The 14,549-nt window shown below is 37.9% G+C and overlaps 1 protein-coding gene across 1 annotated transcript in view; it reads left to right on the forward strand.

Moving 5' to 3' along the window:
- LOC106056368 (hephaestin-like protein) overlaps window positions 1-14,066 on the forward strand; it is a 28,396-nt gene extending 14,330 nt beyond the window's left edge. The window contains exons 11-19 of the mRNA XM_056012558.1: window positions 2,652-2,748; window positions 2,995-3,207; window positions 4,155-4,371; window positions 7,500-7,727; window positions 9,243-9,440; window positions 10,234-10,380; window positions 11,701-11,830; window positions 12,406-12,610; window positions 13,969-14,066. Of these exons, the coding sequence (XP_055868533.1) occupies window positions 2,652-2,748; window positions 2,995-3,207; window positions 4,155-4,371; window positions 7,500-7,727; window positions 9,243-9,440; window positions 10,234-10,380; window positions 11,701-11,830; window positions 12,406-12,610; window positions 13,969-13,997 (1,464 nt within the window). The 3' untranslated portion in view covers window positions 13,998-14,066. The remainder of the gene's footprint in view (window positions 1-2,651; window positions 2,749-2,994; window positions 3,208-4,154; window positions 4,372-7,499; window positions 7,728-9,242; window positions 9,441-10,233; window positions 10,381-11,700; window positions 11,831-12,405; window positions 12,611-13,968) is intronic.
- Window positions 14,067-14,549: the final 483 nt, after the last annotated feature.

Below are 14,549 nucleotides of genomic sequence, written 5' to 3' on the forward strand. Positions count from 1 at the left end.
TTCTTCTTTTTTCCTGGTGCTGTTCCCTGAAGGAAGCCCCGAAGATCTTGTAATATGGCCATAGAGTCTTAGTTTACGTTTTTGTTTTACACTAGTTAGAATATCTTCGTGGGTCCAATCGCTGGAGTAACCCTGTCTCTAATCTCTTGTTTTGTGATGCAGTCTTTATATGTGATACTTGGGATCCTTCTGTAGCATCTCAATTCCTTTCCTAGGATCCCCTTCTCTAGCTCTGCAGTCAGTGTCCAAGACTCGCAAGCATATAAGAATGTGGCCATGACCAGGTCGCCGTACGATAGATTGTGAATTCTATAGAGCCCGACCTATATATTATACCAAAATATATAGTTCAGTGGTATCGAGATAAAAAAATTCGAACGCAAATTCAAATGAATATTTAGTGTCAGCTTATTCATTTGGTTTGAAAAGGAAATGCTAACATTGGGGATTGTTACACTAAGAGTCAATCAAAGTAATCTGCTCTTGGTTTACACTTTGAGATGTAAGGTGACGTGTCACATTCAGTAAGAGAAAAAAAAAAGAAGATATAAGGAAACAAAGAAAATGGAAGAAGAAAAGCGCAAGAAAATGAAAAAAAGGAAGATTGAGATATTGAAAAAAGGAAGATTGAGATATTGAAAAAAAGGAAGATTGAGATATTGAAAAAAGGAAGATTGAGATATTGAAAAAAGGAAGATTGAGAAATTGGAAAAAAAAAGGAAGATTGAGATATTGAAAAAAGGAAGATTGAGATATTGAAAAAAGGAAGATTGAGATATTGAAAAAAGGAAGATTGAGATATTGAAAAAAGGAAGATTGAGATATTGAAAAAAGGAAGATTGAGATATTGAAAAAAGGAAGATTGAGATATTGAAAAAAGGAAGATTGAGATATTGAAAAAAGGAAGATTGAGAAATTGAAAAAAAAAAAAGGAAGATTGAGATATTGAAAAAAGGAAGATTGAGATATTGAAAAAAAGGAAGATTGAGATATTGAAAAAAAAAGGAAGATTGAGATATTGGAAAAAGGAAGATTGAGATATTGAAAAAAAAAAAAAAAGGAAGATTGAGATATTGAAAAAAAGGAAGATTGAGATATTGGAAAAAAAAGGAAGATTGAGATATTGAAAAAAAAAGGAAGATTGAGATATTGAAAAAAAAAAAGGAAGATTGAGATATTTAAAAAAAAAAAAGGAAGATTGAGATATTGAAAAAAGGAAGATTGAGATATTGAAAAAAAAAAGGAAGATTGAGATATTGAAAAAAGGATGATTGAGGTCTCAAAATAAATAGATAAAACAAGAAAAACATTAAAATACTTTCTTGCTTTTGGGTTTCTCAATGCCACTCATTTATCTGGACCGAAATCGCTTTAAAAAAAAAATATATATAAAAAAATTGTGGAACGACCTAAATTCGAACTCATGACCCAAGCCCCAAGCCTCCTTAAGCCAACATATTAACTACTCTTATAGTGAGGTGCTTATGAAAATGGAAGATTGTTTAGTTATCTACTGTTTGTTTCAAACTTACATTAAAGGGACGACCTATGAAGGGGACTAATTCAGCTAAATCAAGATACCAAGCAAAATAATTTTAATTACCTATTCATAATTTACTAACTGGTTGATTGTTTTAATTGATACTTCTGTTGTCAGTTAAAAGAAATGATTGTGCGAAATTTCAACTTGATCCGAGATTGGGTGAAAAACGTGTACAAACTTTTACCAGACAGACAACAGAGTGAGTTGATAGCAGCTTTGTAACAAAAAAATAACCTTGTTTTCCTCGCCCCCCCCCCCTCCAGAAAGAAACCTGGTCAAGGGAATGTATGGACCTACTAGACTTTATAATAATCCAATGATATGCTTCTGAATCTAGACTTAGAAGACGATGCGCAAGATGTTCCATAATATTAAGTTATTAGACTCTTCAAGGAATGCGGTAACACGAGAAGACATATAATTCGTTCAGGATAAATGTTTTCTGGTTCTCGAATTGAGATGAAGTGTATTTCTTTTAATACTTTGAAAAACTATAACGGTCAAACTAAACTGTCTATTTATGATTGACATTGGAGTGATTAAAGTGTAAATGTCTAGACTTATATTCTTCTTCTTCTAGCCAGCTTTATTGCTGCTGAACTGTCAGCTCTTTTGCAGACTGTGCCAAGGAAAAACAGTGTGCTGTTTTCTTCAGTTGTTCAGCACTGCCTTACATGTGTTGGTTATGTTGGGCTGTAGTGGAAGTAGGGTCTGCCTAAGGTGGATTAGGAGGGGCATTCAAAGAGGATATGGTTTACGGTTTCATAAGGCTGGGCGCAGTGTCTGCAAAGGGGAAGTTGTGTGGAGTTTATCTTGTTTAGTTTGTGATTTTTTAGAGGCCTGTGTCCTGCTCTTAGTTGGAAAATTGTAGATTGTTATTTGTGGGGGAAGAAGTTAATACTGTCCAGTTTGTTAGGCGTAGTCATTTCTTTGTATATGGCTGTGTTTTGGCGGTATACCTTGTACAAAAAGTAATATTAGATCTTGATGGGAGACAACTAATTTGATGTAAATGTAGGTAGTAGACAAATGAATATTACGTTTGTATTTCATAATTCCTAATCACAAATGTGAGTCATTGAATTTCTTGTTCTCTCCCTTGTGACAGTACAAACCCAAGGAGATCTTCCTTCTTCTCTCTATCATTGATGAGAGCAACTCTCTGTACACCAAACCTAACACTTCTGTGCCTGATCTGAAAGCAGGTAAGGGATTTAACTCAAAATGATCGGTGTCAGGTAAATTGATGAATTATCTCCCTTGCTCTTTTCACTGTTTATCGCTGTCTCTACCATTTTTTCTCTACTCTTCAGTTACCATCATTTTAATTTTTTTTTCACTTTCTATTTAGGAAACGGGAAAAAAAATACCACAGAAAATACACAGAAAAAAAACTAGTTAAAAAACTTTTTATTTCTGTTTAACAAATGTCTCAAATTTGTTTCGTTTAGCCATTAATGGTTACATATTTGGAAACCTGCCACAACTGGACGTCTGCACCAACGAAAACGTCATCTGGTACGTCATGTCCGTTGGATCTGCCCTTGACGTCCACACACTTACCTTTGATGGTAACACCTTTGATGAGAATGGAAATAACAGAGACGCTAGATACCTGACCCCCGGAGCTACAGCGGCTTTGTCAATGAACCCTGACAACCCAGGTCAGTTTAAGTCGACTGTTGGTTTCATTCACATCGACCATGTTGGAACTGAACCCTAAATATTCATTATCAAGGATGAAGTTCTGGTGCTCTATGGAAATGTTTCTTTAATACTGTTAGGGCTTGAGATACGAGAGGGCTCAGGTGTCAATGTCTGGACGAGAGAATGGTGTTGTTGTCGTGGGGGGTATGGTACGGATGGGTGACTGTGAGACGTAAGTGTCTACGTGGTGTCTTTGAACAGGTACATGTGAAAAAGTACAGGTGGAGCCTCATTTTGTTAGGGCTAGCCAGTGAGAATTCGGAGCTTGTAGAGAGAGAGAGAGATAGTTAGTGAGAATTGGGAGCTTGTAGAGAGATAGAGAGAGTTTATGAGAATTGGGAGCTTGTAGAGAGAGAGAGAGAGAGAGAGAGTTAGTGAGAATTGGGAGCTTGTAGAGAGAGAGAGAGACAGTTAGTGAGAATTTGGAGAGGGAAAGTAGAGCTAGAACTTGCAGTGAGGAAGTGAGAGCTTGTAGAACGAATAGTAGAAAGTTTGTAGAAGTTGGAGCTTGTACAGAGAATAGAGTTGGAGTTGGAGTGTAAAAGTATTTGTATAATAAATCTATTGAAACTGTTACAGCATACACTTGTCCTTGAAAGAATGAAGAATCTCCCAAAACTAGAAATCATCAACAGTTAAAAGAACTCGCATCATAACAAACACATTTCTCTATAACTTTTCTCTAAGACGTTTCTCTAAGACGTTTGTCAAGATGTTTCTCTGAGACATTTCTTTAAGACGTTTCTCTAAGACGTTTCTCTAAGACATTTGTCAAGATGTTTCCCTGAGACATTTGTCTAAGACATGTGTCTAGGACATCTCTCTAGGACATTTTTTTCTACGACTATTCTCTAAGACGTTTCTTTTAGACATTTCTGTTACACGATTGTCATTCTGTGTACAGGTAGATGGATGCTGTACTCCCACTCCAATCTAGCCAGAGAGAACGGAATGTTTGCCTTCTACAACGTGAAGACTTGCAAGAGCAGCTACACTTCTAAAGACCAATCAGGCTACGGCAAAACCAGAGACTACTTTGTAGCAGCGGATGAACTTCTGTGGGACTACGCCCCACTGCCAAGATCTATTGTGACCGGGGAGGATCTCTTCAACCCAAACACGTATATTTCTTTAAAATCTGAATGCTAGAAGTTCACAAGTTACAATCGTGTAGGAATAAATTCAGGGAGGGACCCTTTTTTTTTTTATTTTTTTATAGCATTACAATCAAAATCTATATTTGTTGTTTAAAAAGTTAAGCTAACCTCTTAATACCTAACAATGGAAGCAGAGGATGTAAATGAAGCTCTCTCCATTGCTAACGATGGTGTCATGTGTCCAGCACAAAGACCAATCCCCTTGTAACTCCCTAGATACAGGTGCCCATTTAGAGTTGGGTTAACTTTGCGGCGCCCTAAAAAAATTCGAAGATAAAAAAATCTTAATCGTCATAGAGGCTTGAACACGGAAATTAAGCGCATTACCAGTCAGCCACCACGGACCGATCTACATTTGAATAAGAGCTCTGTTGATTAGGCTATTACCTGTTTCCTTTTGTCAACTAGAATACAATATTGACCTAATTATTCGAGTATGATAAACGCATTCGCTTTCTGGAATGAATTAAACATACCAACTCCCCCCCCCCCCCTTCCCAGCTCAAATAACTCAATGATTGTCTCATAACTTTTCTCTGCTTATGAGAAGAAGCGAAAAATAGTTCAAGAAAACTACATACATTTCCAAGTGAACCACTAGTGTGCTAGACCTAAGTGTAACATAGTTGGTGCGTTTGAGTGCGGTGCGCCCCGGCATTACAAAACGTGGATCTATTTAGAATTAGACTCTTTTTGGGATACACTAAATGCAGCAGCCCACACCACTGATGTTTAAACTTCCTTCAATGTTGTCACAGTGGGAAATAATTTCGGACGACATGCTTGAACTGCTACACATGTACACACACTGGCGGATCCAGAACTTTGGAGTGGGGGGCGGCGATTTTTTTCCAAACCCTAACCCTAACACCCAGTAAACCCTAACCCTATACATAAACGTGCGTACAGTATATATATATTCGATATATGAGAATAAAATAAGACTGTTTCTCAATCTTCGGCGAAAAAAAAACAGAACAAAAACAGTCATGTTGAGGCCTTTCTCTTGCAAACTTGGGGTCTGGGAGAGCGCTGTAAGCTTTCTCAGTGGCCTTTTCTTGCATTTTTCACAGCAGAAACGCATTCTCCTGACATCTACAGCTCATTATTTATCAGTAGGGTTCGGGGCGAAGCTGAAACGCATTCTCCTGACATCTACAGCTCATTACTTATTATTGGGTTCGGGGCAAAGCCCAGACTCCAAAAGCGTTTTCTTGCATTCTTCACTGCAGAAACGCATTCTCCTGACATCTACAACCTAATAATCATCAGTGAGGTTCGGGGCGAAGCCTCGACGCTAAAAGCGTTTTCTGGCATTCTTCACTGCAGTAACACATTCTCCTGACCTACAGCTCATTTTTCATTCTATTATAAAATGTTGAAAAATATATTAATATGAATTTATAGTCCCTTAATACATTGCAAATACAACCGATTTGTTCTTTGAAAAGATAAGATACCCCACATATTTAGATTAAGGCCTTGAGGATCGCCGCCGAAAAAAAAATATTCGATTAATAATATTCAATAAAATTCAAGCATAAATTGTGAGTTAAACTCCTAAATTTATTTAACTAGAAAAATATGAGATAGAGTAAAGGTTGGAAAAAAGTCGACTAGGAAAAGATTATCTGGCTTTTGAACTCATCTCATTAGAATTATAACTTGTCCAAAGCAAAGTCTTTCTTAAAATAGTTATGATAAATTCATGTGAAATTACACAAACTCTGTCTGGAAAGGGGAGTGGCGGTAAAATGAAAACGATTAATCCTCGCTCCTTTTTATAATTTCTGCTAATGATTGCATTTTGCATTAAAGAATAGGGGTTGGGCGACTCGATATAAGAATTTACTTTATAGCATATATAAATTATATTAGTGACAGATTTTTTCTTCATTTTGTAATTTCTTACTATAATACAAAAAGAAAAAGTATTGATTTGTCCGATGGGGGGAAGGGGATTGCATGTATCGCACTTCCACCTGTTTATATTATATAGATATTCGACTAATTTTGTTCACATACTATGATTTCTCCATAAATGTAGGATCGCCCCCCCTCCCACTCAAAGGGTTTAGATGGGAAGGGCAGTGGAGGTATTCGCTCCTCCCCTTCCAATCGGCCAACAGGTGAACGACATAATATAAAGACTGGTTAAAATACCAATAACAAGTTTTAATCATATAGATAGTTAATTGATTCAGTTAGCAAGCTGTGATTTCTACAAATAAATAGGACCGCCCCCCCACTCGAAAGTTTATGGTGGGGGGGGGCGGATTGATGCCATCGCCCCCTCCCGACCCTACCAAATCGGCCAAAATACTGGAAGGAGGGGGCGAAATAATCTAAAAATATGTTGAAATATAAATAATTAGTATATATTATTAACATAAGTAATAAATTCGTATACAAATTTTGTGAATTCTATACTAAAATTCGTCCGCCCCCCCCCCCCCCGAAGGGGGTCGGCCGAGTGGGGCGCGCGATCGCCCCTACCGCCCCCCCCCCCTGGATCCGCCAGTGTGTACACATATAGATATACTATCTATATCATGATGCAACTCATTGTAACTGCTATATGCGTGGGATGCGTGGTAGAGAGGCTAAGTACGCTTCAACTTGGCTTGGCTTAGCTATCTATGAAGGGGGCTCGAGGCTCGACACCCGACTCGAGCAGAGTATAAAGGCAGCACGAAAAAACCTTCTCCTAGATACTCCCTCCCCCTTTCAGTCCACAAATGAGATTGGACCATAGCGCTCTGAGCATGCTATTAGTATAAGCATGAATGTAGCGCTATATAAAAGCTATCATTTATTTTTCCCCTCTAAATAATAATGTATCTCATTGGAACTGTCATCTGATGATGCAACTCATTGTAATGGTCATATTATGGTGAAACTCATTGTGACTGACATATGATGCAATTTGTAGTATATGTCATATTATGGTGAAACTCATTGTGAATGACATATGATGCAATTCGTTGTATATGTCATATTATGGTGAAACTCATTGTGACTGACATGATGCAATTCGTTTTTTATGTCATATTATGATGTACCACATGTAACTGTCTGTTATGTTTCCTCAGTGAGGGACACATATTTGTAAGACACGATCCCTACTTCATTGGTAAAGTTCACAAGAAAGCCGTCTACCGGGAGTACACTGACGACAGCTTCAAGTTGATCAAACCAGGAGAGAACCGAGACATCCTTGGTCCAGTGATGGTGGCAGAAGTCGGGGACACCATCAGGGTCACCTTCAAAAACAACGCAAGAATACCTTTCTCCATTCACGTTCATGGCCTCAAGACCAGGTGAGAGAATTATGAATTAGGTTGTCTTTAAACTTGAACTATTTTAATTGACATTATTAAAGAATCAACCAGGAGGTTCCAGTTACATACGTAGCACTTTGTTAGTCTAAGTGCTTCATCATCATCTTAGTACACATGGGCGGAACCGATTTTTTTAGTCATAGAGGTACAATATAGCTTTTTACAAAAAGTTAAGTTCCCCTTTCAGACGTGGGATATATGGGAGCAAACGATGTAAAGCTTAGCTGTTTCTGGTTCAATAGGTTAACAAGGGTGTCATGTACCCAGCACAACGACCTTTACCTCCCTAACGTATGACAGATACCCATTATATTTGGATAAACTCATGGGAGTCCTGAAAACCGAGAAATTCAAAATTTAAGTCTTCACTGAAAACCCAGAAATTCCAAATGTAAGTCTTCACTGGAATTGGAACAGGAGAATCCTCGGTTATTTAAGCCTAGCACTTTATCAATATAGCTTACACATTGGAAATCACATATTTACAGTGCTGCAGGAATTCACATACTTGGGAACAACAATAGCCAGCAACCTAGATTTAGATACTGAGCTGACAAAAAAGAATAGGAAAGGCTTCTGCAGCAATGGCAAAACTCTCCACGAGGGAAAATACCAAATTGACTACGGCTAACAAAATCCTAGTCTACAATGCAAACTTCAGTGAGAGTTGGGCAACTTACAAGCGTCAAGAACACAGATGAAATAACTTCCACTTACCCTGGCTGCGACGAATAATGTGCATTTAATGGAGGGATCTTGTCTCCAACCAGGACGTTCTGAAACGGGCCAATATGCACAGCATCTATGCTCTTCTTACACAGAGAAGACTACGCTGGCTCGGTCATGTCACTCGCATGCCAGATGCAAGAATCCCTAAAGACATACTATACGCTGAGCTTGCAGAGGGAGTCAGACCCAAGGGCCGCCCAAGACTAACCTACAGAGATGTCTGCAAAAAAGCGAGACAGGAGAGCCACTGGCATCGACCAAAGTGTGTGGGAGGAGATAGCCCAAGACCGGACTGTAGGTGCTCGTACGAACTTCGCCGAGTGCAAAAGAAACCAAGCTGCGTCAGTCAAGAGAAAGAAGAAGAAAGCTTCCCTGTCAACTAGCCCTAGGACAGATACATATACATGCACAAACTGTGGCAAACTCTGCCGCTCCAGAATCGGCTTTATCAGTCACATCACATTCTGTCCCGCCTCAAGACAAAACCACTGTACTTCCTACAGACCACTTAGCTGCAAGCTTTGGCTTCCATTAGCACCCTATCAGTTCGAAATTCGATAGACGATTTGTTGAATAGTTCAACGATCCAAAGTCCTGGCCAGGTAATGATAAATTTAACTTAATACATTTTCAATGAGTAGTTTTCTGTCAAATGTCATGAAAAAAAAATGCCATTGACTGAATCATTGCGTCAGTTTTTTGTTTGTTTCGTTGATCTGCTTCTCTTCTCTTAATCTTAGAATCTTTTTAAAATTTTTCCATCAGTCAAAAAGATAGCGGAGTCAACTACGGAGATGCCACAGCTGTTGCCCCTGGTCAGGTTTACCAGTACGTCTGGCAAGTACCCGAGAGATCTGGTCCCGGTCGAAATGACCCCAACTGCATTCCCTGGGTGTATTACTCTTCTATCGACCCCTTGAAGGACACCAACTCTGGTCTACTCGGAGGTCTGGTGGTCTGCAGGTGAGACACAAATCTACTGGTTTTTCTATAGAATATTTATTTTGTTATCTATTATATTATTAGACTTTCGCTTCCTAATCTAAATTTGATTTAAAATTAACGAATCCACAGAATTTTCAGAGTGAATGTTAGAGATTATCCTTAGGTCTGTGCGTTTGTGAAATGTGTTTTCACTCAGAACATGGAACATCTGCCTGAAAGCATTTGTTTGTGTGTGTGGAGAATATTTCTGCAGTTTAAAAATGTAATGACGGCTAATGATAACGCTGGGCACAATTGTCTACTGACTAGATCTAGATTTAGAGCTACAAGAAGTTGCCTCTAGTCTAAATCTAAAATTTGAAAGTCGAAATAATGAAGTTAAGGACCTATTAAACGTGTGTGTGTTTCATTTAATAATATTGCGTGTAGTGTGTGTGTGTGTGTGTAAGGCCTTATGATTTAAGGCAAACGTGAAGGCTACAATTGATGGGCCTAACAAGTTTGTGCATACTCTATAATCTTATCTTATCTTATCTTATAAAATACGGGAGTAGGGATCATTCAATTTAACGATGAAAGAGACAAAAAAAAAAGGCGGGGGTGTTATAAATTTGAGGACCAGAAAATTGTGTTGGGAGAGGAAGTTACAATCTGAGGCCGTTCTAGTAAGAGATTGTTCCGGACAAAATACATCACGCTGAAACTCGATGGGTGTGATTGTAACTATTGCTAGATATTATATTTAGTACATGTATTATTATCGATATGTGGGAGAATGATCACTGTATATAATATATCTCATTCATTTCAGGAAAGGTATTCTGGATTCCTACTCTAGAAGGAAAGATGTGGACAGAGAGTTGTTTACCTTGTTCACAGTCATGAATGAAAACGACAGTTGGTACTTGGAAGAGAACATCAAGATGTTCGCCCCTGCCCGTATAGGCACAAACTACCAGTAATGTATACTTTAAATATATATGTATATAGAATAGTAATAAGTCTTTTCTTAAAGACTAAAGACTAACGAGAAGTATAGCATATTACGTGGTTACTCAGTCCCATCTGCAACCTATATATTTTGCCACATCAAGCGCAGATTCAACAGTTGTCCGGCAGTGATCGAATTAGTTTCTGTTTTCGCCGTCTACGTCTGTCATGAACAGCGGATTTCCTTTTGGTCTCAAAAGTACATCCCGCGGCCTTTGTAAGAAACCTACAGCTGTCTCGTTCGGAAGTCGCCTGCTGCAAGCTGGTATTTAAAGCGTTTTTGCAGGGCAACTTTGTTAAATCCACCTTTCATTTCACCCAAAAAGATTTCCATATTCCCTTTGACATACGATCTTCCCTTTTACGGGATATGTGCCCAGTTCATCGTAACAGTCCAACTTTAAGAAGTCTCTCTAAACGGTCCATACTGGCGTTCGCAAGAACATCGCTGTTTGTAGTGCGGTCTCGCCAGCGAAAGCCCATGATATGGCGCAGACATCTTTAGTAAAAGCGATCAAGAAGTATAAGCTACTTTATATATAGTACCAATGTTTGATGTTTCAGACCCATATGGAAGCGTTGAGAGAACCACTGTCTTGTAGCCAATACAGTATTTATGTCTGTATACAGTGCATACACAAACGTATATTGGTTATATAGTATGTCTACTTGTATTGAATGCTAATTATTAGGAAATTATTATGGCTTAGACACTCCCAGAGGCATGATCCTCAGTTTAGAAATATTCTCTAGTTTACATTAGAACAGTGTTTCCCAAACAGTGTTCCGTGGAACCCTGATGTTCTAACAAAATCGGCCCCACCCCTCACAGTGTGACCGAAATCCAGAATGATGTGTCTCTTACTCGGCACGACAGACACGTTCCTTGCTGTCGGCTCTGAGTACCCTGACGTCATAAATTGTTATTGAGTTGTGTCTTACATGGTTAGTTATGTCTGTCTGTCTGGTACAGAGTTTGTACACATTTTTTTTTTGTTCTTCCACCTACCATTCTCGGATCAAGTTAAAATTGTGCGCATTTATTCATAACCCGTGACTATAGAGGAATCAGATCAAAAATTTAATCGATTAGTTTCCAATTAGTGTTAATCAATAATTTTGTTTTATATAGAAAAAGGGCTATAAACCTTGCAGTATTGAGAGATATTGCAAAGAATTTGCGAATCTTCCCTTTACATAAGCTTTGTTAAAATTTTATTATTTTGATTTTGCTTGTTTCTGTAGTACAGAGCATTACTGAATGTTTTCAACACACTGTGTTTCTCAGAAATGACCCGAGGTTTGTCGAGAGTAACAAGAAACACACAATCAATGGGCGTATCTATGGCAACAACCAGAACCTGATCATGATCTACAACCAGAAGGTTGCTTGGAATGTGATGGGTTTGGGAACTGAGGTAACTGCGCTAGTCGATATTGTAGTTTATTACAAAGCTTATATCAACACAGTCTGTCTGTCGGGTAAATTTTTTAATACGTTATTTCTTCCCCACCCATTCTGGGATCAAGTTGAACATTAGCACAGTTGTTGATTGGCCTAGACAAGACATGAATCAATAAAGAAATTAACCTATTACTGGTAATTAATTATATTGTTTGATACCAACAAGGGCAATTGATCCTTCAATATTCACAGATACGGCTAAATAAGTAGGGTTTCGTCCCCTTAGATAATTGTACAAACTATTTTGCCCACAGCCTTTCTGGGATCAATTTAAAACTTTAGCAATTATTTATTGTACCAAAGAAAACATGGATCGATGAAACAATTAACAATTAATCAATTAATTATTGGTTATTAATTATTTTGTTTCATATTGAAAAATGGAAATAACTTCTACATTATTGAGATATATAGTTGTAAGTGCGGAGTTCCTTACCTTAGGTAGGCTTTGTTTTTTTGTTTTTAAAGATTTAAAAAAATATACTTTAAAAAAATGTAACTTGACTTTTTTCTTCTTCTTTTTTTTAGATTGACCTACACACTGTCCATTTCCATGGACACACCTATGTCCAAAGTAGTATTGACCACAAGGACGATGTTGTGCAGATCTTCCCAGGCATGGCCGAAGTCGTTGAGTTTATTGCTGATGATCCTGGCACCTGGCTTTTCCATTGCCACGTGCTGGATCACATAGCGGCTGGCATGGAGACCTACTACACCGTATTCAAACCAGGTATGTGTCTGTCAAATGTCTCAAATGTTTCGGATGTTCCTTCAGAGTTGAAGATAATTTACTTCCTAGTCGAAACATTCCGCACGACGACGGAGGTAGGGAGCGGGCAGGGTTTGAACCCGGAACTATCGATAACTGTACGAACAGGACGAAACGCAATACTTTTATAACCATTCTGACCCCAAACTTGACCTAAAGATGCTCTTATCAAGCCTTCATCAATTACTATCTGTACAGTTGTAGTTATCGCTATTTGGCGGCGTCTGGTGACCTTTTAAAAATATCTATTTAAATTTATTTAATTTATTAGTGTGTGTGCAAAATTGTATTGCCTCATGGATACCCGTGCCTAGTTTAGGGCCCTATGTTGCTCAGAATTTCACAGTAGAAATATGAATAGAGTGATTTTTGAGTGTGTTTTTCTTTAACTTTAATTTCTTAGTTTGAGTGTGATGGACGAATCGTTGACGCCAAGAGATAAAAGACAAGAGGGAAATATTATTCAAATAATGTCCGAATACAAATACTGTTTCAGATTTAGATACAAAAGCACACGAATGTAACTTCAGATTAATTCCAGTTGGACTTGATACCTTCGTGATTAAAATTGATTCGATTGTTCTGAGCTTTACAAGTTCCAGACATTCCTTCAGAAGATTTAAAAAGTCCTAGTCCAGACCTCCAAGAGACTGGTTTCGAACTTCAGACCATCATGACGGCATTCCGAAGCTTATACCTTAAGACCAGTCTATATGAAAGAAGGCAGACAGGCAGATATAAGTTTTACAGCCTCCTCACTGGACGAAAGTTCCATTAACAATCTTATAGTATGTAGTCATTCCAGACCAAATTATACACTGTATGACCCTCCTGAATAATAACAGTAATCTCCTTTTCTCTCTCCTACTAATTTTAATTCCTTAATCACTGAGTGATGTAGGTAGGGCTATGACACTAATTTTTTTATTTTTTTTTACAGATGCCCATCATCACTCTGTATTGTACCATTCTATCCAAAGCAATGCTCCTTTATTCTTTTCGTAGACCTTGTTTACGGATTTATTTTTAAAACTTACATTGTTACTTGTTAAAATAAATCAGCTCACTGAACCAGGTTAACATTAGTGAAACGCCCCCCCCCCCCCCAAACTGGCTAGCCATCTGCTTCTACTTATACGTAAAGGTGGTTGCTAGGTCTTGTGGCAGGCGCTTCGGACTGCCGTGACGACGGTCTTGAATTTGGACCCCTGCCCGCGCCTATCCAATGCCCCCGTCCTACAGGAGGAAAGTTGGGTTTAGAATTTAATTAGATTTAATTGATCGAACAATCAACTTGTTTCTTCTTTCTTGTTCCCCAGCTGCTGCTCAAGATTCTAAAGCTTATTGAATGTGTCTCTATGAGACCAAGTGGATGAAAGGGATTAATTGTATTAGAATAAAGATTTATAATAACGACTGTATCGACTTATTCATATTTTTTTTACAAAGCTTTTATCAACTCTGTCTGATACACACTTTTCATTGTTCCAAACAAAACATGAATCAATAAAAAACAAAAACAAAAAGTTAATTAAATAGAGGTAATTAATATTAAAAAAGGAAAATAAATCTAACAGCATCGAGAAATATGTCTATAAATGAGGAGTTCTTCCACTTAGATAAATTCCTTTTTTTCTGAAGAATTTTTTATTTGATTGTTTATACTTCGTTTTACTATATCATATTTCTATGATCAACATCAAACAATATCTCTTTTTCGGCAGGAAAAGAACCAGCCAGGAAACAATGACTTAGCAGGTCATTGGTAAATTAGCACGACTAAATGCATGCTGCGTAGGACGTAATAATCTACTTTTTTGAAGTAACGTCTGCATTTTATAAGATAAGAAGATAAAATGTGTCCTTCTCTGTACTATTTGTAATGCTTCTATATTGCAAT

The sequence above is a fragment of the Biomphalaria glabrata genome, chromosome 15, assembly GCF_947242115.1.
Source record: "Biomphalaria glabrata chromosome 15, xgBioGlab47.1, whole genome shotgun sequence".
Lineage (NCBI taxonomy): Eukaryota > Metazoa > Mollusca > Gastropoda > Planorbidae > Biomphalaria > Biomphalaria glabrata.